The sequence below is a fragment of the Phaenicophaeus curvirostris genome, chromosome 5 (genome assembly GCF_032191515.1).
Source record: "Phaenicophaeus curvirostris isolate KB17595 chromosome 5, BPBGC_Pcur_1.0, whole genome shotgun sequence".
Taxonomy (NCBI): domain Eukaryota; kingdom Metazoa; phylum Chordata; class Aves; order Cuculiformes; family Cuculidae; genus Phaenicophaeus; species Phaenicophaeus curvirostris.
The window spans coordinates 47,470,542-47,495,528 of record NC_091396.1 but is presented as its reverse complement, the minus strand read 5'-3'; the positions used below and the strand labels follow the sequence as shown (position 1 = coordinate 47,495,528).

Genomic DNA, 24,987 nt, shown 5'->3' with positions numbered 1-24,987 from the left:
ATGTACAGGCTTGACTTAGCAAAATAAAGGGAGAAGGATGGTTGTATTTCTTTTCATCTGTTGTTGGTGTGGAGTGGTACAAAAGGTACAGTATGTCACAAGAATAAATGGCTATAAACTGTGAATTTACATAGATGTGAAATGAGAGAAGGTTTCTAGTTATCAAAGCAGTGTTGTCATTTTGGAATGAAACTTCATCAGTTTTTAAAAGGGTTTATATAATGGGGTTCATCAAAACAGTACGATGACTAAACAGACAAGGAGTTTTGTTCCGGTTCTGTGATCTCTGCCCTTTGGAGAACTGGGAATAACTGTCACCCACTTGTCACTCAGATTTACCAGTCCCACTACAAACCTGTAATGTAAATAATAGCTCACCTGAAACAGTGATTTCAGCCTCTTAGAATTTTGTTTCCTCACAGTCAAATCGCTGCCCTGGAATTGATGGTGAAGATCGTTGGGGTCATGTTTTACATCACTGAGATTTATAATATCTGCTTTTCATTGTGTTTAGTGTGTAATACTAACAAACAGACCTTTTATTTGCAATTTTTTTACCAAAATTCTGATCAATTAGTTTGCCTTTTTTTAACCACTTTGGCACCAAAATCTTAATGCATATAATAACACAAATCCAGAATTAACAAAATCTAAACTTGCACAGATGTCATTCATATGGAGAGGTCTAATGGTGGCCTGGCCAGGGAGTATCTTGTTCTAAGAAATGCATTTCCATCTCCTTTTGCTTGGGCTGTATAGCATAAATTTCTGCTTTAACTGTAGCTCACCTGAAGTATAGAGAATCCATTTGTTTTCCCAAGGTCCTGGTAGGCTCTGAAATCCGTTTCTCTAGAAATAGCCACAGGTGATTGAGAAGTCTGGAGGACAAGGAAGAAAACTCCAAAATTCACTTGCAGAGCGTTTCCTGCAGCATTTAAATAGTGAGTGCCAATTGCTTTGCTATGGAGAGGACTCAAGTTTATCTACAGTGTCAAATAGTTCCTCTGGAGACATGTACCTCTGTAGTAGTTCTGCAAATTGTAGCATCATTGTGTTAACTGAATGAACAATGGCATTCGTATTATGTTGGCTGAGTCTCCTTGTTTCACATTGGAGTTGGCTTAGTTTTTTTCCTAAGGAGAGTTTTGGAAAGCAAAGTGAGGTGAAAGATAATTTGAGGATAACGTTGTGTCTTTTCCACATAGTCTGCGCAGGATTCAGCATTCTGTACAGGCAGTTAAGTCATGGGTTTGAATTGTTGCTTTCTTGTGAAAGCTGAGAGAATGCAAAATTCTGTCTTTTTAATATTTATTTTCATCCTAACATATGCATCATTAGAGTGCCTCTATTCTAAGAATGTTTGACATCACAGTCTACTTAGGCTGACTTTTCTCTCTTTCAGACTGCTTGATGAAAAGTTGTGATAACCCTGATAAGTCAACGCCGTCTCCTTTTTATACCAAACTGGGAAGCCTGTAGAAAATTCTAGCCATGGAGAAGTACATGCTTTATGCTTTACTGCATGGTACTCTGATGTTTTTCTGGGCTCATAGTGCTCACTATCTATTTTAAGGTGTTTAAGTTTTGCTGTGATGTACTGAGTGGATTTAGAAAAGTATGCTTGTCACAGGGCAGGAGGGAAAAAGAGTAGATCTATCCTAAAGTAATGGTACAATTCTCCTTTGTATTTGCATAGCTGAAGCAATCAATTTGCTTGCCTTCTTTCATGACTTTATGCCATTGACTTTTTTTTTTAAAAAAAATAAAAAAAAGGAGAGGATCCCCTGAAATCTCTGTGCATTAAAGGCAAGATAAACAGTTGTGGGTTTTTTTCATTTCCTGCTATTTAATGCTTCTGTCAGGACTTTTCAAGTAGAAAGGAGGTCAGTATTCAGTTGTTTGGGATAAGAAGACTCAGTTATAGTTAAGCAAGCCCAGAACAAACAGCAAGGTGCCAAGGTTATCCTCTCTGTCCCTCATGTGATATCCAAGTGATCCTAAACATCTGATTATTCTTTTTCTCTTAACTTGCCTCTATGTTTAGCCTTGCATTTATTGTTTATAGTGCCCAAAATGGATGCTGTGTGAGGCAGGCAAAGTTATCTGTCCACAGTGTGTGAAGGCAGACATTCTGCCAGAGGGGTGGAGGAAAAGGGGTTGGGGCACATGTGCAGCTCTTCCTCCAGCATTAGAGAATTGATTGTGTTACAAGGGAAAGATGTGTAGGGTGACTGGCTCTGGGGTAGCCACAGGCTGTGGAAAGTCTACAGAGAGGAGCTCAGTCTTCTGGCAAATTGCACCTAACCATCAGGATTGTCTCCAGGAATCCTTTTTTGAGTTTGCAGGAGACTGTACTTCTGTCTTCAATTCTGCTTGACAAGTTTACTTTTCAGGCAATGAACATGGACCAATGAATTCTCAATGGATGTTAAGCTGTTTTGTGACTTCCAAGCTTTGAAGTTTTCAGCTTTTTCAGACAGCTCTTATTTGCTGGCTTGTCTTCAGCAGACCGGTAACTTTGTGGTCCTGAAGAAAATACTCATATTGGAAGCCATGCCATGATATACTTCCTGCAGAAAATGCTTGAAGAGTGAATGCATTTAAATATTGTTTTGCTCTGTGGACCTAAATGTTCTTAATACAGACTAAAGACAAATCTCAGTGAAGTATCTGTTCTTGTGCACCAGTATGTTCTTGTTTCACCCAAAACCTCATCTTTAGTTAGGTGGGAGACAGCAAGCCAATAGCCACTTAAGCCTGTTTAGAATAGCCAAGTCTGAGTTTTACTGTTTTCAAGTACTCGAATGCCATGGCAACAAGAGCTTCAATGCTTGAGATAATTTGGGACACAGTTCACACGCTTCCCTAGGAAGAGGCAATAGTCTTCTGAGAGTTTTGAAGTGGTTTGTAAATCTGAGGTGGTCATGGGTATTTGTCCAAGAGAACGTCTCTCCTCAGACCTGACCTTCCCCATTATTAGGCAACAACTAGAGCACTGTGCAGTGTGCCCTGTTCCCTCTAGCAGATTCTCAGATCTGTATGGGATATATTGTATTGGAGTTCATCCTAACTGAAGTTTCCTCATCTGTGAAAACATTTGCTGGGCTACAGCAAAATCATACTTAACTCTAGACAAGATCCAAGATTTTGATTTTTAGAGTAAAATGTGAACTTCCAGTCAAGCAGCAGAGTTGAAAGCACAGCTAACTGAAAGGACACCGCTTCATTTCCAGACCATGATAAGTCACAAGTAACCCATCCTAATCCCAGAACCAGCTCCCTAAATGTTATTGGTAGAGACATGCAGTTTATTGCTTGCTCTTGAGAGAGATCAGGCATTGTGAGTACCAAGGTGTGCAAGAATATTTTAACCTAAACGTGGGAGAATCTCCTCATTACCTCTCTTGCTGTGGTTATGAAAGGCATGGCTCCCTGAGTAAGGAATAAAATGTTGAGTTTGGTGATTGACTGTTTTGACATGAAGATATTTGAACAATCTTAAATGCTTTAATCAAGGAGTTGCTCAAGCGTAGCCCTGTAGACACAGGTGACATTCCTACCTCGTGGATGGCACTACTTGGACAGTACTGGGCCTGTGGTACATAAATTGGTTTAATATTCTGTGTTATTAAAATGATGGCATTAATTTCTCCCATTGAATTTTCTAAAAGACATAATTTACTCCTTTCTTTTCTTAACAGCACTCAACTAGAAAAGAAAGTGCAAAAAAGGTGTTTCCCTCTATTGGCTCATCTTCGTCATACCTCTCTCCCATTCTGTTTCCTCTGTATAATCCCCAAGTGAAGATGAGTAGCCTGCTGCGAATATGACATCTCTGACAAGTGTCATTGCCTCCCACCAATCTGAGTGGGTGTCCTTCACTGATGAGCTGATCCTCCCTGTTAACCCACAAGGTAAGCTATCTCTGATTTTCTTTGAACCTTATGAGACTGTTTGAATTAGACCGACTGCTGTCATATATCAGGCTTCACAGAGTGTGCCTTTTAAGTGGAAGCATTATGTGCAGAGGTTGAATTGTCTTACTACCCCTATGTAATAGGAGAACTTGGACCAAAAATGTAAAATACTCTCCTAATGTGAGATGTCCTTAGCATAGATCTGTATGTTACAGAGTTTATATTTGTCCTTCGAGATTCAAGGCAATACCCAACTGACCGTGAGGGGGCCTCACCTATCATAATTGATTGCAAAACTGAGCCCAGTATCAGTCTAAAAGCTACATTAGGTGAAAGAATTTTTTTTATCTGCATGTAATGGCAGACTTTAGATATTTCAATAAAATACAATGAAGTAACAATGAGTCCTACCAGTCTTTCTGTTTTGTCTGTGTTTAAGGTAGCACCGAGAAGCCTCTGGAGAAATGTTTTTCTTCCTCAGACACCTCGTCAGAGGAGAACCACAATGTGGATGGAGAATTTCAAGACCTCTCCCACACAGAGCTGGGAGGTGCAGCTGACCAACCCAAGGTGGATTCTCATGTGCTTGGGAACCATGTGAGTCCCAGCACTGATCTGTCATCATCCATCAGGGCTTGGGTTCAGTTTGAAGATGCACCGTGGACCAGTGCTGCACCAACCCAGCCACAAGCAGGTGAGGGAAATGCATGAAAAGGTCCATTCCAGTAACATAATAATAGGATACAGTGAGAGCCTATAGGATTTTTATCTTACTCTTTGATTTCTCAAAGGTTGAACTTCAACAAGTTTGTACTGTATTTTAACATAGTTAATGTTATCAGAGTTTCAAAAAGGACTCATAATTTCTTTGTGTTGAGCTAGCAGTATTTTCTTTTTGTAAAGAAAATAAAAGACTTCTGTGATTCATTCCACATATGTCTTGACTTCGGAGATTGCCAAAATACATTCATGAGGAAACAGCACAGTGGTGTTTTCAGTAGTAACGTTTCTGACATACAGATATGAACAGCCATCTAAAAAGTCTGAGCCACGTTTACCTCTGTAATCTGGACCTGAAAGAATGGTGATTGCTGTCCTCTGTGGCTATAGTCTTTGTTTGCTCATAGTCCCCATATGGTTTTTGCCAGAAGCTTAGTAAGATCAACACCTAGTATGCCAGTGCCGGTCAATATTTTCTGCTGTCTTTTGATGCTATGATTTAGTAGCTGGAGAATTAGAAGTCAACAAAGGTTAGCCCTAGTTCCAAGACTGCATGCACTTTTATTCAAATGTAAAAGTTCTTTCTGAAACAGTTCAAATGTGGATGCAAAGGCTTTGATTTACCTCCTCAGCTTATGCTAAGTGATATGGCTCTATAAGCCTCTAGCTTTTCTGTACAAACAGAATTCTGTCCCTCCTCGTGTGAAGCTGTGGAGTAATTGCCCAACAAAATTAGTTTACTTTTTCATGTTTTCTCTTAATAATTCTGCTTTGTTACTGCTAGTTACTAAAGCAGTTTAAACAGTTACAGCTTTACTCACTGAAACCAGTAAATACTCCATGTAAAACTGAGGTGCTCTACCTCTCTATTACTCAGTTTCATGATTAGGTGATCCTTAATCTTACTCATGTAGCCATGTAATTTTTCAAGCAGAGCTGTTAGTTGCTCTGACACCCTGTTTCCTTCCTAATGTTGTGATGACTGGAAAATTTGGAAGTACTGCTTCTTGGTTTCTGTTTTCAGTCACAGGCAGAGGTCTAGGATACCCAATAGAGGTGAACAGGGAATGTTTTCCAAAAGCATTAAGTTTAGAAGAAGCACCCAGTTTTCCTCCTGTAAAAGCTTGTCCTACCACTGGGAAGGTATTTACACACTTACTTTTAGCATCTGACTGAGATTCGTGGAGGAGGATTGCTCCCCTGGCAGTCAGATCAGGACATATTCCATGTAATGCTTGCATGGGAGGCTGTTATTCTTCTACTATATGAGAGCCCTAAGGAGGTGATGTGGATATTTTAGATCCCTATTCATGAGCTAGTCCCACTCCTATTCTGGACCCTGTGTTCTAAATGGCCAGACCAGTACAGCGGACAGCCTCTGAAGAAAAGGTCATGGGGCAGAAGAGATGATGGCTCTTTGCCTCTGGCCTTCTACTCTGAGGGGTGTTTGACCGCAAGAGATAGGATAAACTAGCCTCGTTGTTTTCAATTCATCTGCAGGTCACGTCTTTTATCTATGGGCAGCAGCAAAGCTGGAGACCTTGTGTTGCAACCACAATACGCTGACACACTCAGCGGAAAGCCCGTGGTGACAGCAATTATTCATTTCTAGTGGCAAACAGCCCACATAAGAACAACAGCGACTAGCCAGATGGGGGGGAAAGAGTGTAAATGCAGAGTATGGACAGATGTATTGGTGTGAGAAGGATTGAAACATTTGAAATCTGTTTCCTGTGCAGGCAGTTGTGAAGAGCAATGTCCTGAAAGCTCAGGGCCTCTGTTCCTGTCGGTGCTCCAGCACTGTTAGGAAATCATCTGTCTGTCTGTCCATGCTGAAGCAATAGCACAGCTGACTAGATAATTACCCAGGCTGATGGCCAGGCTGCCTGGAAACACATTTTGGAAAGGACTTGCAAAGTGACATTTCCAGAGTGCTGTGAAAGTAGAGAAGATGGGCTCTAGGAAGAGGGATGCTGCCCTACTCTGACCTTAGGGCTACAGTGTTTTTGCACAGGCTCCCCCAAAAGCAAATATTTCACAAAGTGCTCACGGTCTAAAAAAAAAAATAGTACTTTAAAGGCAACTGGTGTGTAGTGGTTGTACTGTAGGAAATGCATTTAAAAGGAGATCAGGCCTGATGCTGGGACCTGTATTGTCCTGGTAAAAGTGAAGACATACTTGGTGGAGCAGAAATTAGGGGGACTGCTAGCAAGTAAAAGGGCTGAAAACACGGGCAAAGAATTTGGAAGGTGAGAAGACAGGTCAGAACATGAAGTGCAGAAATTAAAATAACCCATTGTGAGCCTCATAGTAGAAATTATCTTTATTTAGAACGTTCTTCTAAACCCTTCATTCTGTATGGTTCAATCAGCATAAATAGTAAGCAAAAATCTTTCTTTCAAAATATTTCTACCTTTCAGATTTATGCATAAATGACCAACGGCTGCCAAATCATGTGAATTTCTCCCTGGGGAGAACTCTCTGAGTGAGGCCACAGAAATACTTAATCACAGAAATTATGCATTATGGCTCCCCCTTGCCTGTTTTCTTTTTGCTGGGAAAAGAAGAAATTTTCTTTTTCTCACAGTTGCTGTCAGGTTAGTCAAACTGATACTGCGAATGTGAAAAATGAGATTTTTAGACTCACCCAAATGTTCCTATCACAAATGTTACATAATCTGTAAATGATCACAGCCAGCCGGTGACATAACATTTGCATTTGTTAGACAATGAGCCTTCAGCTTGCAATCTTGTATTCTGTTGATGTTAGCTGCAGTCTTGAATTCAATGAGGTATTCAGCAAAGCACCAAAATTAGAGCAATGCAAGATCTATTACATCATCTGTTCCACTCAACACACAACCCCCCTGCCTCTTCCCAAGAGCTTTGTCTGGTTTTAAATGGCTCAAGTAACTTGGACTCTACCATGTCCCTTGAGAGGCTATCCCATAGTAAGACAAATCTCAATTTAACCATTTTGTGCTGTTCTGTCTGAAAATGGGAAATAATAAGTGCAATGTGAAATCAGCAGCTGAAAACCAGACAAACTGATGCTGTCCTGGAATAAGAAAACCTGGAGGGTCCTACATAATAGGAAAGGAAATGACAGTAACAATATTGATTTGTTATACCATCTAGGGATAGAGGAATAGGTCCTTAAAACCTCGAAGAGGAATGAATGCTTAACGGTAAATCTGAATACTAAAAGCCAATCCATTTTATTAGGAATAAACATGCAAAAAGTAAAATGCATGTGGAAGGAAACATTTTTCAGTTTGGGAGACAATGAATTGATTTTTAGTGTCCTACACATGCTACAGGATTTGCATGTTAGGGGCAGTTCTGGCACTACTCTTTCAACATAAACTTATTTCTGAGAATTCCTGCAGCCTAAAGGCTGTGTGACTCTGCATCTGCTGACATTGCAGACCAAATTCCAGATTTCTAGGGAAAAAAAAAACTACCTCATTTTGGAAATTGGTTCAGCACTTCCAGGAATCTGGACAGCAGCAGGTTCATCTGAAGGGAGACCTACACATGTGTAGATGTTTACTTCAGCTTGTCTTGCTTTTTGAGATTGATTCAGGACAGGGAAAAATGCACTTTTACTACATCCAAGGGTCAGTGTTAGGGAATCTAGGACAGTGATGGTGGAATTTGGCTCTAGTGAGGTTTTAAAGACTATCTGTTGCCGAAAAAGGTTTCTATGATTATGGTTTTCCAAAATAGGAGTCTTTTTCTTGAAGTAAAACCAAATTATATTATTCTTAAAAAGTAACACAACTTATCTGGAATAAAACTAATTTGTCCGTATACCAAAGTATTCTGCAGTGCTATTCTGTTCTGTCTTTCTTAGACATAATTGGTTTTGGAAAGCACAAAATAAGTTCAGTATATGAATTATTAAATATTATGTGTTTCTAAATTTGCTTGACTTTTGTTTTGCTGTGCCTCTGACATTAAACAAAAAAAGGAAAGAATGCAAATTCACATCAAGATTTTTCTTATAAAATAATTCCACAATTTCTAGGATACCAGGTATAAAACATGCTTTTAAAAAGCTTGGCTTTTGTTTCTGATTCACCAGCTTTTTAGCTTGTCCTTTGTGTCCAAATGAAGCACTCTGTCTGTCAAAGCAATTTCGGGTGACTTTTTAAGAGTGGCTTTTCTGATGCCTCGTGCCACGTTTAACAAAAGGGCTGAGGGACTTGATAGATGATAATCATCTTTGTTGCCATCATTTGTTTATATATGTCAAGCACGACATAGTGCAGAACTACTGTAGGGAAGAGTGGGGGTTTGTGGTCATGTCACACTAACAAGGTAATTGCTAATGTGCACGATGAGGAGACAGGTCTTCTGACTTTCAGCTCCTCATCCTTAGGGATGACTCCACTCAGAAGCAGCTCAGCACATAGGCTCACAGCTATACAAATATATGAAGTCTGACTCAAAAAGAAATGAGACTAACGCTGCAGTTGGGAACCAAGAGTGGGAGTGGAGAGACAAAGAGATGGTTATAGAACACGTTTTAACCTGTCATAGTGCGACAATGCTCAACTCGATCACTTCACTCAGTATAAGTGGACATGTGTTCAAATATAGACATTTTCTTGCCCTTGGTCTGAAGATGTTGGTGTGTAAAAGTGAACAGTGAGTTGAGTTAACATTAAGACAGTGCACCCCCCAACAGCACTTTGTGGAGCAGTTTTTAGCTAATAACAATATCACTGTGCTTGCATATCCACTCTGTTCACCAGACCTGGCTCCCTCTTCCCAAAGTTCAAGTCAGTGCTCAAGGGAACTCATTTTTTTTCTTGTGGATAAAATAATAGAATGATTTGGGTTGGAAGGGACCTCAAAGATCATCCAGTTCCAACCTCCCTGCCATGGGCAGGGACACCTCCTGCTAGACCAGCTGCTTGAGGCTCCATCCAACCTGGCCTTGAACACCTCCAGGGATGGGGCATCCACAACTTCTACTGGGTAACCTGTTCCTGTGCCTCACCACCCTCATCGTGAAGAATTTCTTCCTAATGTCTAGTCTAAATCTTCCCCCCTCCAATTTAAAGCCATTGTAGTAGATGTGAAAGCAAAACCAACTGTTATCCTCAACAGCATTTCAGGTTATGATCTGTGGAATTGCTTTGTATGTTGACAGCACTGCATGCAACCATGAGTGAACTCAGGAGGGAACTATTTTGAAGGTGATCATAGCTGATTTTCTTTATTTGTTAAATAAAAGGAGTTTCAGGAATATTTTTTTTTGTGTCAGTCCTCATAAAGATATTAGTGCTTGCTTAACTGAGGAAGACAGTACAGCTAGATAAGATAAATTTGTGCTTCTGAACCAGCAAAGCAAGGATCTCTGTTTCAATATTTCCTCTATGCACATGGCGAGGTTTCTGTAATGGGGTGTTGGCCCATCACACCATTGGGATGATGTTGAGAGAGATAAATCCTCTTGAACATTAATTTGCCTTTCTCTTCCAAAGAATCTATGAACCTGAAAAGGGTTGTATATGTATTACATGCTGAGAAAAGAACCTCTGTGTAAGAAGTTATTCTGTAACTGCAAAATTTGTGATGCACTGAGATCTTTCTTGATCTAAAAGATAAACATAGATGTACTAATGTAGAAAACAGTTATTACGCTGACATTAAATTAGACTTAGTCTCTACCAGTATAGTACCTCTTTCCTTAGTTCAGGAAGGTTTTTTTAATCACTTTTTTTTATTTCCTCACTTTTTTTTTATTTCCTCACTTTTTTTATTTCCTCAGTAGAGTCACTCAGTGTTCCTAATATTCGAGTGATATTGTGGGCAAAGAGCATACAACATGAAGGGCACACAATACACCTTCTTAGCACTGCGTGTATAAGACTGTGTTTTGAAGTCTAGATTATTGTTAGACAGAACTGTCTGCAAGTTAACTGCAAGTCTGGCAAGTGAGTGGAACAGGGGTTTTGGCCTACTTTAAACAGAAATATTATGCAGTTTATTCCAATGGGGGTGCTCTATCCTGCATATTCTAGAAACAAAAGCCACTTCTCTTGCACATCAATAAGTCAATTTCAGTTTATTTTTCTACTTCTCCCCCATATGTGGAGCATTCCTGAGATGACAACTACATTTGAGCGGGTGTCATACATAGGGAATGCTTAATTAAACATAATAAAACAATGTTATAGAAATCTCTGGTATTATAAAAATTCCACTGTCTTGCACAAAATAGATATTAATATCTTGTGAGCAGTGGCATAAACATGAAATCTTCCTGTTCTGAAAAGTCATGGCTTCTGCAATACTTGAATGGCAGGAAAACATACAGCTGCCAACCACCAGAAGGTGACGGTGCCAGGCACTAATTAAGTTGCTGTGTGTTTGTTATAAACTACTGTGTTGCTGGGGATGTGGGAATTTGTATTTAGAGAGTCTCAATACATTGACAGCATGTGTCTGTGGAATAGTTGTGATCTTCTGGAAGATTGCCCTGTAAGTCTAACAAATACCTGTTTGTTTTCTGCATCCAGTGTCTCCATCAAAAGCACCTAGTTGGACTTCCCCCTCCTCTAACTCTTCTGAGAGGCGAGCCCATGCTTCAGAGAGCAGCTGGACAACCAACTCGGAGGACACCAGCAGCCCAAGCGTTGCTCCCTCCTACACAGATCTGCAGTCAATTAATACTGAGGACTTGACCAGTGGTGGAACGTCTGCAGCAGATTCAGCTGGTAAGGGAGAAGCCTTCAAGCTTCCATCTCAGTCTTGATGCTACTCAAACTTGCTGCTCAGAAATGAGCTACAGGAAGAGGATCCAAAGCAAAACAAACTCAGGAATGGTGCAGACTAACGCTTTATTCTTGTCCAATGCCCAAAAAACCACACCTCGATTTGATGCAGTTTTGACATGTGCAGGCTCCCAAAGTAAGAGTCAACTACAAATATGGTTTTTTTGGTGGGCTTAGGTCTGAGTGAAATATTGGAGCATTTCTGGCTTTCACATACCACATCAGCTTAAGCTTATCTAGGAGTTGGTCCTCACTATATTGTGGGAGAAGCTGGCTGCCCTTCCTGAACTTCTGTGCAGAAATTTTCTTAACTCACCAGTGTGTTCAGCTGAGGCAGGTCCAGCTCTGCATGCCACTCTGTTTTAGTGAATGCCAAGACACAAATCAAGGCTGCTGGATGCGTTATTTGCACTGTTGGTGTAAAGTAACACAGTGAGCGTTGGAGATGACAGAGCGTTATTCAGTAGCAGATTTTGATCATTTAAGAATTCTTTGCCTGATGTTGTAGGGATCTATTCAGGTGATGTCCTGACTGTGGAAAAATGTGCTGTGTGGCATTTCAACTCATTTGTCCTTAGCTGTTCTCTAGATAATCTCTGAAGCAGAAGAAATAAAGTGGAGCAGTGCCACCCATGTAATGCAGAGTTAGGATGAAAACTCCTGCATAACAAGAGCGTAAGCAGAAAGTAGTCATGCATTTTTGTCTACTCATGAGGGTGGGATGAAGGCACAGTGAGCAACAGAAAAGCAGCCAGAGCTGATATCAGTACCTTGGCTACCAAATCTTCAGCCCCCTTGTCCTCTCCTGGGGCTGGTAGGCTCCAAGCAGGTGAAATCGACTGGTAATCGACTTTATTACAACTGACATGAGATTTCAGCGTAAAACAATTCCATAGGCTTGAGCTTTATCTTGTGCATGTGTTTATGTAAGATATGACCTACGAAGATATCGTATGGTAGACACTTGAATGATCCCAGCCTCAAGAGTTTGCCCTCAGTACAGGGGGAGCTGCAGAAAGCCTCCTGACTGATGGAGTTTGGATAAGCTCAGTGCTGTCTCGTAAAGGTATCAGTTCACAGCAATGAAGGTAGCTATCGTACGAGCAGAACTGAAAAAGATTATTTGCTTTTCAATCGAAGTGAATCTAGAAGATGTTGCTCTTTATTGCCTGTGCTAGTTTGAACTCTGGTACTAAGAAGCTTTTTATTTTATCTTCATCTTTGTCAGCATAGGGGGCTATTTTAGCATGCAGCATCTAGACAATAAATTTGCGTCAAGTGATAGCTGACTGCCCAGTTAACATGGGCGTGTTTATATGGTTATAACAACAAACATGTTACAACAGCTGGGGTTTCACTGCATGCACGAAGCTGTATTTGGTGCTGGTTAAAGTGGCCCATTGCTTCAGAGCTTCGTACCATGCATTGCAGTGTTTCTCAGCTTGGATCAATGAGCATGGAAAGAAGCAGGAACTTCTGGCATTTATGCTGTATTCTACAAGATAAGTAACACAGGACATCTCTGTTACTGATACAATACAACTATTTATTCATTCTGAAGCACATGCCTGTCTCAGCTTTCAAAAAAGGCCAAATGGCCAAATATCTGCATGTCAGAGGAGCAAGGGAGAGACCTTGTAGCTATGATTACAGATCTGGAAGCGCTAGGATCTGTTATGAGGCTTTCTGCATTTCAACATTCATCTCCAAGACAATTTTAATTTATATACATTAAAATTAAATGCTGACTTGGATATAAAATAAATAATTATATATGATAAATACATATACAATAAAACAGAAGACAGTTACATAGATCATTATATATTAGTTTATAAATGTAGTAGAATATATAATAAAATCTATCTATATTTATGTAATAACGCTCTGTGTGTGTATATATAAAAAGCTGATCAGCCTTGTAGACATAAGTTCCTTGATAGCTATTTTAGGAGCATTGTTTCTAGTTCTGTTGTTTCTCTTCATTTGTATCTTAGGAGAGCTGCAGCTACGCCGTGTTTGGTGTTGACTGTTCAATTTGCTGACCAGTTGTTCTGTTTGTCATTCCCCTGAAGCTCTAGGACCGTTGGGATACTGAGGAAATTGCTAAGTTGTTTTTTTCTGAGAACATCTGCATGTTTGGAGATAGAAGGTTGCATATGTGACCCCTAACTGTTCAAAATCCAGAAAGTTAGAGCACAAGCAGCTAATTCTGAGAATGTTGTTATTTTCAAAGTAAATTGCATGGCTTAGGGGGATTCTGCTGTTTTTATTTAGAAACTTGGAAATGACAGTTCTGGCAAGCTTAGCTCCAGCTACTTCTTGAAGGTAATGGAAGGCAAATAAATGAACAGATTTTACAGTTGTGCAATGTGTTTGCACTGAACGCCAGAAACAAGGCTATAAGCTCTTAAGATACTCCGTGTTAATTACCAGAGCAAGGGGACAAATGCTGATGGTTTCCACCTTCTACCCAGAACTGCACTTGAGTTACGCTGTGTAACTACAAACCAACTTGTTCTGGTGTCCTACTCCCAGACAAATGAAAAAATCTGTATGTGAGAGCTTGCGAAAGCTAGCTGGAGAGACTGCAGTGATGGATGATAAAACCCTTGCTTCAAGCAGGAGAGGACTCCAGAATAACACAAGTAAATAGCACCTAAAATGTGTTCTTGTACAACTCCAATCTGTAAGTACTAAATTCAGGACCAGAGGCAGGGGTTTTTTTTCTTCCTTATGTCTGATGCCAGCCACCAGCTAGCAATTCAGGAGTTTTATATCTTACTTATCAGACTACATTTTTCTCAAGGCTTTTCTAACTTCTTTAACAGTAATGCGTAGGTAGGACAGAACCAGGAAGCTAGGTCTAGGTAATTCAGAGCAGTAGAAGAGTCTTGAACCCAAATCAGACCTGTGTACTGGAAATCAGCTCCTCTTCAACATTTCATGGCTGCTTTAAGAAATCCGCAGTATCCCGGTGATCTCTGCAGCAGTGCTGAATCCTAATCCCTGTTTTGCAGTGAGGGAGCCTGCAGCTAGGTGAAGTAGAAATGTTCTATATAGTCTAGCACTCTTCCCCTCTGAAGCAGCTGAACATTGCAGGTATAAGCAGTGGACCAGAGTCACTGTCTCAGTCCCTCCCTATGGCAGGAAGGAAAGGCACAGAAAATCTGTCAGGAGGAATGGGAAAATGTTAGAATGAGGAAAGAACAAGTACAACAATAAGTGAAGTTTATTTCTGCCTATAGAGTATAAAGAATTACAAAATAAGCTTGGTCTGCAGTCATCTGATTCATAAACATTAAGGTCAGAAGGGAAGACTATGATATTATTATCCAGTCAGACCTCCTGTATATCTCAGGCCAAAGAACCTCACCAAGCCATTTCTGCATATCCTAAGCAAATGCCTTCATAATATTTTTTTCATTAACATCAATCGCAGCAAAGTTTACCCCTGTTCAGCCATCTCCAACTCTTCTAAACTTCGATTTTAAAAGGACTATCCTAGTTATAATACTTAAAGCAGAACTGAGATGTCACTGAGCTCAGCTCTGCCATCTCTTGTGTCCTCAGCTGGGGCAAAATGTAGTCTTTGAGCCTCAAAAGGTTCAATATCTGCTCATCTATGCCCCAGAAAACAGCACTGATTACTTATCTTCTCTGTTACCCTGCCTGCCAAAGGAGAGTGGTTGAAGCTGCTGTAGGACCATCAGATTCTTGCTTTTTCCTCAGGATTGATAAGGAGTTTCAGTGTGCAGGAGGGGGTGTATCATTGCTCTCATAGCAAGAAACTAGTTAGAAGAAAGCCCAACAGGGTTTGCTTCTAATAATTCCTACAAGGCCGAGTCTTGTCCTGCTTACTCCTGTGAATTAATCAGGCATTCCTTGCTCTTCCACATTCTGAGAACACCAGTTCTAAGACAGGGAAGAGGCAAAGTGTGAGAGGAAAAAGCGGTAACAGGGGTCTGATTTTCATTATTGCTTAGAAATATTTTAATTAAAAACATTTTATTTTTTAAAAAAATATTAAGAATATAGTAATGTTGCTGTTTAACGGAGTGTTTTCATGCCCGCTTGCCGGCATAGAAACAGTTCTGATCTCATCCATGTCACTGGCCTTGTGCTGCAAACAGTTAAAGGAGCATCTCTTATTTCAGATGCTGAGTTTTTTTCCTCATGGTTATTCTGAAGTGCAGGCTACAAAACCAGTGGATTTATAGCAGAATTATACTTAGTTACAAAAGAGCTAAGTGCTGAGCCTACATGGTAATCTTTATGAATTTCACTCTTTCCACCCCTCGTCAGATCAGCTGAAAGGAAAGCAGACAGAATTCCAGTCCCACTTGTGAGTCTGACCTGCTGATCTCTCTTTATATAGGTAGTATCCCAAGAGAAGGTGGGTAGATACTTTGTAGTTTATCTCATGCCAGTGAGGCAGACTAGGTGGTAGGAAGCCCTCTATTTGTGTTTGTAAAGCTGCGATTCCTCAGCCACAGTGTTTACATTGGCTCCAGTTGCTCTCTAATGCAGTGCAGAAAACCACGTGCCTATGTGATAAGCCAGAGGAGTTCAGTAGGAGATTTTACAGCTGGGCAGGACATTTCAGTTCGAAGCTTAATTGGAGATGGAATACTGAAGTCCAGCAGTTGACTGGGATTGCTCTGTTGGAAGAAGAAAGACTAGGTTTATTTGGAGCAGTTTTGTGGGATGCTAAATCACTTCTGAGCTTAAATTAAAGCCTCTAGGAGGACAAAGTATCGAGACACCTCCCTGCAGCCAGCTCTTGAAACATCAGTGGCAACCTTCAATGGTGTTATTTCATCTTTTGCATTCAGATCCTGGCAGCATGCTGCTGTACCACTGACAGAAGACAAAAATGGCACGATGTAGCAGTGGTGCAGCACTGTCCCAGCTTTGTGGTGCTGCATGGTGATGCAGCTGCTGCCCCACAGAGCTAGCTGCACCCCAGGGAACCCAATTCTGCTGCTCTCAGCCGCAGGATGCACTGTGCAGAGAAATTACCCACCTGAGAACTCACGTTTTCCACTGTTAATTCTATGTGGCAAGAGAATTAAGCAAGGTTCCTGCAGTAATACTAATTAACAGGAGCTGTAAATCATTTTATGTGCACTTAATTAGAGATCCCAGTTCCATATGGAATTCCCTGTCTGAATATGAAGGGGCTAAGCAGAACTGGCAGTGTAAAACAGCAGGTGAAAGGCTGGCAGAAGCAGACAGCAAATAAGAATGAGAAATTTCATGATACTGAAATGCATGGATTTGCTTGTTTCTCCGTCACTGTGTTATCATCTAAACCTAAAAAAGGCTCATGGAATTACTGGACTACACAGCACAAGAACTGGAAGAGTGCTGATGAACACTTTTAGGGTATCAGTTAGAGAGTCATCTTCTCCAAGAACAGTGTGGGATAAAATGAGAAGCAGGTTTCTTAAAACTAACATGAATATAGGAATCATTTAAGCAAACCCTCTAACTTCTATGTTGACAATTTATTCTTATCTGTGTGCTTAGGAGCTTCTTGTGATCATTTTTTATGTCCATTTTTATCAGGACTTCTGCCTCATTTATTCTTTTATTTGGTCCCGATGCTAGGTAAAAGATGTAACAATTTCTGGTCTTTCAAGCCAGAAATGGAGAGAGTTGAATGAGAGATTGTGTATGCCTTTACTTCAACATCTTCATTTGCTAGCTGATTTACCCTTAATCAAATCAAATAATGCTAGAACACAGATATGATATGAATCTTGCATAACAAAGTTGTTCATCAGTTATGAGAAGCAATTTGGTTTTAATTGTCCTTATGTTTGACAGATGAGACCAAAATCCTCTGCCTAACGTTAAACTGATGTTTGGATTATGACTCATGTTCATCACATGAGAGGAACATGCTACGTTCTCAGTTCTGATCTTGTTTGCTAAGAGTGGTCCTGGATTTTGTGCTGTGAATACCAGTCCAATTTACGTGTAAACTTTCTAATGATATTGCACTAAATCTCATGGAAACTGATTTCAACTAATCACTTAGGATTTTCTTTTTATAAAAAATCTTTCAAGTGCTCAGTACCTATTGTGGAGGAGTCCAGATCTGGGTTTGGCATCTGAAATTGCTTCCAGTTTTTCAAATAGTTGCAGCTCAGTGTGCTCCACTCCAGATCGAGCCATTTAGTTCGGTGCCTAGAAAGATAATAAAGATCCTTCCAACATATGTCCTGTAGCTCTGTGTTTTCATGCACATTATGGGCTTTGTAGAAATTATGCCATTTAATTGCAGACTTTAGTGAGCAGTTTATTGAAGATGGTGTATTTTCATGTGTGGACACTTCCAAGAGCTTTAAGCATGATTCACTTAAGATCATAGGGATGGAAGTTATTTCGCAGGACACCAGTGTAAATACATTCATGACTATTTCCTATCCATGTGTTCTTATACCAATATTGTCTTTCGAATAGCTTTTTACCCTTTTCAGTGTAAGCCCCTTGAATATTTATGCAGTGTAATTATAACCCTCTCTGTTTTCCGTTGCTAATCTGAATGAGACAAGTTCTTCAGTATACTGTTTCTCTATTCTTCTTCTCATCTGAGCAAGCCCTTCTCAGCTTTTGCTCCTGTTTGAATTAATCTTTCTTGGATGTGGTGACAAAAACTGTGCACAGACTGAGGTCTCACCATAGCCTGGTATCAAGTTGTTACTGTTTCCTTATTTTTTGGAATTCTCTCCTTGATACATCCCAGGGTCTCACTTCCTTTTGTACTAGTACATCAAGGCAAATGCCCTTTCACTATATTCAGATTGACTGTGAATATCCTAGATCGCTTTCTCTCATGCATAATTGTTGCATTCCTTCATTGTAACAAATGTATCTGTCTTTAAATGCATTATTGCAAACTTTAGATTTTTCATTGCATATAATCTCATTTCTATTACTCCAGTCCCCTCAAGATGAACAGTTCTTTTCAGTAAGATGTCCAGATCTTCCTTTGTTTCCACTACCTCCTGATTGTGTGCATTCAGCAAATACCACTAGCATGTTCATTTCTGTGTCGTGGTGATTGTTTAAAAACATGGATAAACATAGTTGTAATAATGTTGTCGTAATCAAGAAATGCTGCTCATAGCTGCTCTAAGGTAATATTTATCTTATAACTTATATCTTCCTTGTAGCTTGTTTTTCACTTGGTATGAGTCTCCATTATAACTCTTTCCCAGGTGGCACCACATTAAATGCTTTTTCTAATACAGGCAGTTCTATCTTTTCTTTAGAAAATGAATTGTCAAACAAACCTGTTGGGTATGGCTGGAACAAACTACCTCTTTTAAATCTAGTTTCCACCTCCTTTTTTATCTTCTGCTTTTTACTTTTTGCGACTTAAGTCTTGTATACTATTGTAGTCAGACTTTCAGTCTTGCATTTCCTGAAGTCATTTTTACCCTTGTGTATATAGTATATATAGAGAGAGTACCATAGAGTCATATAGTACCCTCACTGTCTGAACAGATTCTTTTATAATCCTTGTGATGAAAGCTGCAATTACATGTCAGTTCTTTCAGAGTTTTGTAATGGAGCTTATCAGACCTCCTGGTATGAGCACGGTAACCTCTCCAAAATGTTTTCTTACCTCATTAATGTTAATTTCCATTTTCACTCCCTCCTTTTAGTTATCTAGCCTGCTTTATCACTATTCATCATTATTCTTACTGGAGTAGTGGCAAAGTATCGTTAGCTTTGGCACAGTGTCTAGATGTGTTAATGTTTAATTATCCCACGGCCCTACTTCCTTGCTCTTTATATATGCATATATGTGGTTTGCTTTAGCTCCAGTGTTTAACATTACCACCAAAGATTATTTCTGAGAAAGATGGGGCCCCTTGGGACCCAGCTTTCCAGGTAGACTAGTCCTGTATTTGCTTTATTGAGTTCTTATCTTCAATAAGGGTTCTAGTTGTAGGGGAGGATGAAACAGTGAGACTGACAAAATACGTAATCTCTGTAACACAAAGAGAAATAGCCCATAGATGAAGCTAAACCCACTCTGAAAATCAAAAGATATGGACAAGATACCTTTCTTTCCAGTATAGGTGCCAATTAGTGTCTACATAACTAAACTAACGCTAGGGAGCAAAAGAAAGATATGCATCTTCAGCATTTATATGAGTGCAGTGGCACAAGCATATTGCCACATACTGTGCACTCTGGTCAGGTAAGGAACATGGGGAGGGGAGATGGAGTTGGGCAGGGATGGCCAATAGTGGGAAGAGGGGTTCTGTGCAGATGAGGGGCCTGACAAGCTGTGGATGTGGTGAGGAGTCCCTCTTCACTCATCCTCTGCTTCCCTACCCCTCCTTACTGCCTTGTGCTTCATCGTGCTTGAGGATACAAGACCTGCTCCTGCAGCATCCCGTACTTAGCCCCTCAAAGTGGAGGGTGGTAGCAGAGTTGAAGCCAGGGTCTGCTTCTGCCGCACGGAGGGGAGAAACAGGGCCAAAAAAGACAAGAAGAGCAAGAGCTGGAGGCTTTCTCATCTGCCTGCTGGTAAGGGTGTGAGAACTGCTGCTTGCAGAAGAAACTCCTGTGCCCTTGGCAGGACTAGGACAAGGATCAGAGGTAGGCATCAGCTGTTGGAGGCAGAGCAAACAATCTTCATCCTTGGCACAGGGCAGCCAGCAATCTGTCAGGCCTGGCAGTCCAGTACCGTTGGCTGCCATTTACTTTTTGCTTTTAGCTGGCTCTGCATATGCAGACACAGACTTGCACGCTGGCACTTAGAAGAAGCATGAACTCTCTGAGCACAGACTGTGGGATTCTGACCTTTGTGAGTGCAGCTGCTTTCGGGAGTCTCCTCACTGGTTGAAATCTCGATGTGGACAGCATTTGAGAAAGTACATGCCTGCAATAGACACCTTGGCTTCAGGCCTGTGGTTTGTTGGTAGTTTTCACAAATGTGGTAATTACAAAGCACACTGTTTCCTGAAATGTCCTAAGGTGGATTTTGGAGCAATGGAATAATTTAATGTATGACCAGCATAAACAGACAAACTAACACATAGTTATCTTCAATGCTCCATACCAAAAGTGAAAAGTAAGGCATAGGACAATAGGGGATCAGCAGTTACTAACAAAGAGTAACTCTTAACAGGCATGTTGAAATAGGTGTTTCAGCAACTAGCTTGTTTTGATTATTATCTGAATGCAGACAGCATCTAAACTTAGACTTAATGCTTTACCAGGTTTTGGGTTATGTTAAAATGAACATTAAAACTGTTGTTTTTTTGGCAACATGAAGAGGATGGCTTTCCACAGGTAACATGGCCAGAAGGAGGGTAGCTCTAAGTCTGGATTCATAGAATTGCAGAATACTTCCGGTTGGAAGGGATCTTGAAAGGTTATCTAGTCCAACCCCCCTAGTCCAACATCTTCAATGGGGTCAAGTTGCTCCAACCTGACCTAGAATGTTTCTAGGGATGGGGCATCTACCACCTCGCTAGACAACCTGTTCCAGTGTTCCACCACACTCGTAAAAAATTTCTTCCTTATCTCTAGTCTTAATCTGCCCTCCTCTCATTTAAAACTATTGTGCCTTCTCCTACTGCAACCGACCCTGCTAAAAGGTTTGTTCCCATCTTTGTTATAAGCTCTCTTTAAGTACTGGAAGGCTACAGTAAAGTCTCTCTGGAGCCTTCTTTTCTCCAGGCTGAGCAATCCCACCTTTCTCAGTCTGTTGTCACAGGAGAGGTATCCCACCCCTCTGATTCCACCCTCTGATTTTTGTGGCCCTCCTCTGGACCTACTCCAACAGGTCCATGGCTTTTCTGTGCTGATGGCTCCAGAGCTGGACACAGTGCTGGACACCAAAATGGAGAAGGGAGGCAGAATCACATCCCTGGACCTGCTGGCCACGCTTCTTTTGATGCAGGCCAAGATACAATTGCCATATGTTGCCAGCTCATGGTCAGCTTTTCTTCCACCAGTATACCCAAGTCCTTCTCATCCCTAAGCCTGCATTGATACTGGGGGTTGCCCTGACCCGAGTGTAGGATGTTGTACTTGGCCTTGTTTTGAACTTCACTTCTCAGACTTGTCCAGGTCCCTCTGAATGGCATCCTGTCCCTCAGGTGTGTCAGCCACACCACTTGATTCAGTGTCATCTGCAAACTTACTGAGCATGCACTCCATCCTGCTATGTACGTCGTTGATGGAGATATTAAATGGTGCTGGATTCATACAAACGACTGGATTCAGACTGATATGGTAGATCTGTGAGTCTTTGGAAAAGGTGATATAAATGTGCCATACTGTCATTAACTGCAGATGTCTGATAGTAATTAAAAGAATCTCTACAACTATCTGTACAAATCTTTCCATGCAAATAAGAGGTACTTTTCACAGGCAGCTGTGAAGCTTTACATTTTCCATATTTTTTTAAGTATGCCCCCGATATGAAATGAATTATCTTTCTCTGAAAACATTTGATGTGGTTGCGTAATGGTGAGCGTGGTGCTGATACACACGTGTTCTTACAAGAAATGTGTAAGAAGAAAGTTTTGAAAGAAGTTAAATAAATTCATGTCCTTGCATAAGCACCAAGAATATTCTTGATTCTGTTCGCCCAAACACATAGCCTGATCCTCTTCCTGAGATTTCCAGCAGAAATCTTCGTACAGTGCAAACAGCAGAAGGATTTCTACATGTTTGTGCCTTTTGTGTTCTGCCTCCACTTAACAGTGCATTTGTATGCTGTGTGGTAGGCATGAATCTTCCGGAGGGACCAGGATGGAAAAGGAGCACGTGCCAGTGCACAGGGTACAGAGAGACATGTGGTCCATCCAGCAAAGCAGACAACGGGAGAGTGTCAGTGTATTTGACGCGCCAGCTTTGCAGCACTTCAGGGCAGCAGAGCGTTGTCCCAGGCACAGCAAGCTGGCTCTGGAAGTGGGACACGAGGTTGGCTCGGGGTGCTTTGCTGTGCCTCCTCTGCAGCAGGCCCCTCACCAGCCAGCCAGAATTGGGATCTGGGTGGGAAAGCTTACACAAAAGAATCAAGGAAGCTTTACTGGAAGCTTTACTTTCAGGAATCCATCACTCCTTTTCTCCAGATTGATTTGTTTGTTCAGGCTTGGTTGCCTCCAGCAACACATTATTAGCATGAACTATGGTGTATCCTGGGAGACCTGCAAGATTCCCTGCAAACGTTTTGAGTTCTTCATCTCCAAGGAGGGAGAGACACTGAGGCACTTCACCCTCTCGAGGCAGTTGCACATACATTGTTTCCCTTTGAATGCTGGTGTGCCTGTTCAGCCAGTGCTCTAATTGGACTCCACAGTCTTCATCTAGCTTCTTTGACTCAGTCAGTAGAATAATCTTTTCTTGGTAAAGCAACCAAGCTGCACTGCTTTAAAGGCTGTATTTGAAATCAGGCAGTCTGCTCTGCTTAGCTGTGAAGGTTTCAGCAGGGCTGTGCACTTGTTATCTCTGTACACACAGGTCAGTCCTTGCTGATGGTAGACTTTAGGCTTCCTGGGTATGTCTGGCCTTAAGGTTAAAGACAGATTGCATCATTCATGAGCAGGTTTCTGCTTGATTTAGCACAGCTACAAGAGCAGTGAAGACACTGTCATAGAATAACAACATGAGTAGGTACTCAGCACTCTGCTAAGATCATACATTTCTACTAAAACCTGTGTCACTGTAAATTCTTCAGATATAAACAAAGTAGTATAAAAGCCTCCCCATTACATGGTCAAACCCTGTAGGTATGCTTTCCATCTCTGCTCAGTTTGAAATTACAGGACTCAGACTTTCCTTGGAGATCTGCTTCAGCTCCTGTGGCTGTTTTGTGTCCTGGACTTCCAGGGATCAGCTTATTTGTCGCACCATAGTAAAAACATTATGAAAAGCACTTAATTTCCTGATTAGTCGTGTATGTGTCCAGAAACAGGCAGCATCAGATGAACTGATCACCTGTTAAGTTCAAGACAGGTTAGCTAGGAGAGGTCAGTGCTCCAGTAGCTAAGGCATCAACACCAGATGGCAGGCATCTCAGTAACAGAGTAGAGGCAATGCGCATAAGTGTTCGCATGAGAGTGATGTTTGTAGCAATGAGGGGGTGAGGGGTGGTTGTAAGAAGTCAAGGGGTTTAAGGAAATACAGAGAAGGTGCCTTGAGTGTGATCTGCTTTCACGACGTGCTTCAATTACCGAGAGACTTGGATGCTGAAGAGCCATGCAATTTCTTCAATGTACTCACATTAAGGCTGACTGCATTTTGCAGTGGAGGATGCTGGGTGCAGCTGATTTCTAGATGCTGTAATAGAGAGCTGTGTGTGTGCTCACGGCCGTGCCCGCTGCCCTGTAAGGCTGCCCTGTACCTGTGCAGAGCTCCACCCTCTGTCCCCCTGCCAAGCTAAGCTGCTGGTCAGGGGGCTGGGGTGCTGCTGCGGTGAAGGGGTTAGCTGTGCTCTGCTGAGATTGACAGTCCAGCTGCATCCACAGCACAAAAACAGTTTGTCTCGGGCATCTCAGCAATCCAAACCTGAACTAATGGAGCAAACAGGTGTCAAAAGAGAAGAGTTTTGCCTGAGCCAGTAGCTTCTTGTCTGCTGGATAAAAGGAAAAGCAGGTCAATAGGATTCATCCCTCATCAGATGCCAGGGAGAGGAGTTAGTTTTCAGTGTGAAAAGACACTTGTGATTAACCCATTATTGCCTAGGGCTTGCTTCCAAGGAGATCTCAAGTCAAACAGCACAGAACCAGGTCCAGGTAGGCTTCTCCTCCCAGACCTGATATCTCAGATGTCTCTTGATTTCTTTCTACAGGGACAAAGTGAAGAGAAGAAAATAGGAGGACAGATGACTAGGCTATGCTTGTTCTGCCTTTGTATTCTTGTTTACTGTCTTAAGTAGTGAACAGATTTAATCCATGTGCTCTAGCCCATCCTTTGCTTTACAGAAAAGTTTCGAAGTGGCTCTTGGGCGTCCTGGCTGCTAGTACTTTCTGAATAGAAAAGGGAATCCAGCAAAGGCTTTCTGTAGAAACAGCAGCTTTGTTTTAGGTACGATAATTGTAAGTGATACTGCCTTCTTATACATTCTTGCAGTTCTCAGAAGAAAAGACTATTTTTTAATTGCTGACCTTTGTACACTTCTATAAAGTGTATTCTTTCTCAGAGGTGACTGTTATTTCACAATACAAAGTTTGTACTTAGTTAGTGAAGTCTATGCAGTGCTCTGGAATCATTTTGGTTGGAAACTGCCGTACAGTGTGTAGGTAAGACCATCAGTGAGATCACTCTTTTCATCCATAATTTCCATCCTTACAGTTTTACTAGATTTTACTAAAGCACTCTGATACGGCCCAACAGCTTTTGTGTTATATAAACACCATCTTAACAAAGCATGATAAAACATGTACCCATATGGGTTTAATCCAAATTTCTAATGTTTTCCACAATTTCTTTTGCTATGTTACATGACTTTTATGCACCTGTGATGTAGAGAGATGCTGGGCAGAGATAAAACTTTGCCTTCAATTGCTGAAATCTCAAAA

General features: G+C 41.1%; 1 protein-coding gene across 3 annotated transcripts in view; it reads left to right on the top strand.

The window, feature by feature from the left end:
• The window catches only part of STON2 (stonin 2), a 76,136-nt gene that overhangs the window by 14,416 nt on the left and 36,733 nt on the right, over positions 1–24,987 (top strand). For all 3 annotated transcript variants that reach the window (XM_069858631.1, XM_069858633.1, XM_069858632.1), the window contains exons 2-4: positions 3,702–3,914; positions 4,357–4,611; positions 11,171–11,368. In XM_069858631.1, the coding sequence (XP_069714732.1) occupies positions 3,827–3,914; positions 4,357–4,611; positions 11,171–11,368 (541 nt within the window). In that variant the 5' untranslated portion in view covers positions 3,702–3,826. The remainder of the gene's footprint in view (positions 1–3,701; positions 3,915–4,356; positions 4,612–11,170; positions 11,369–24,987) is intronic.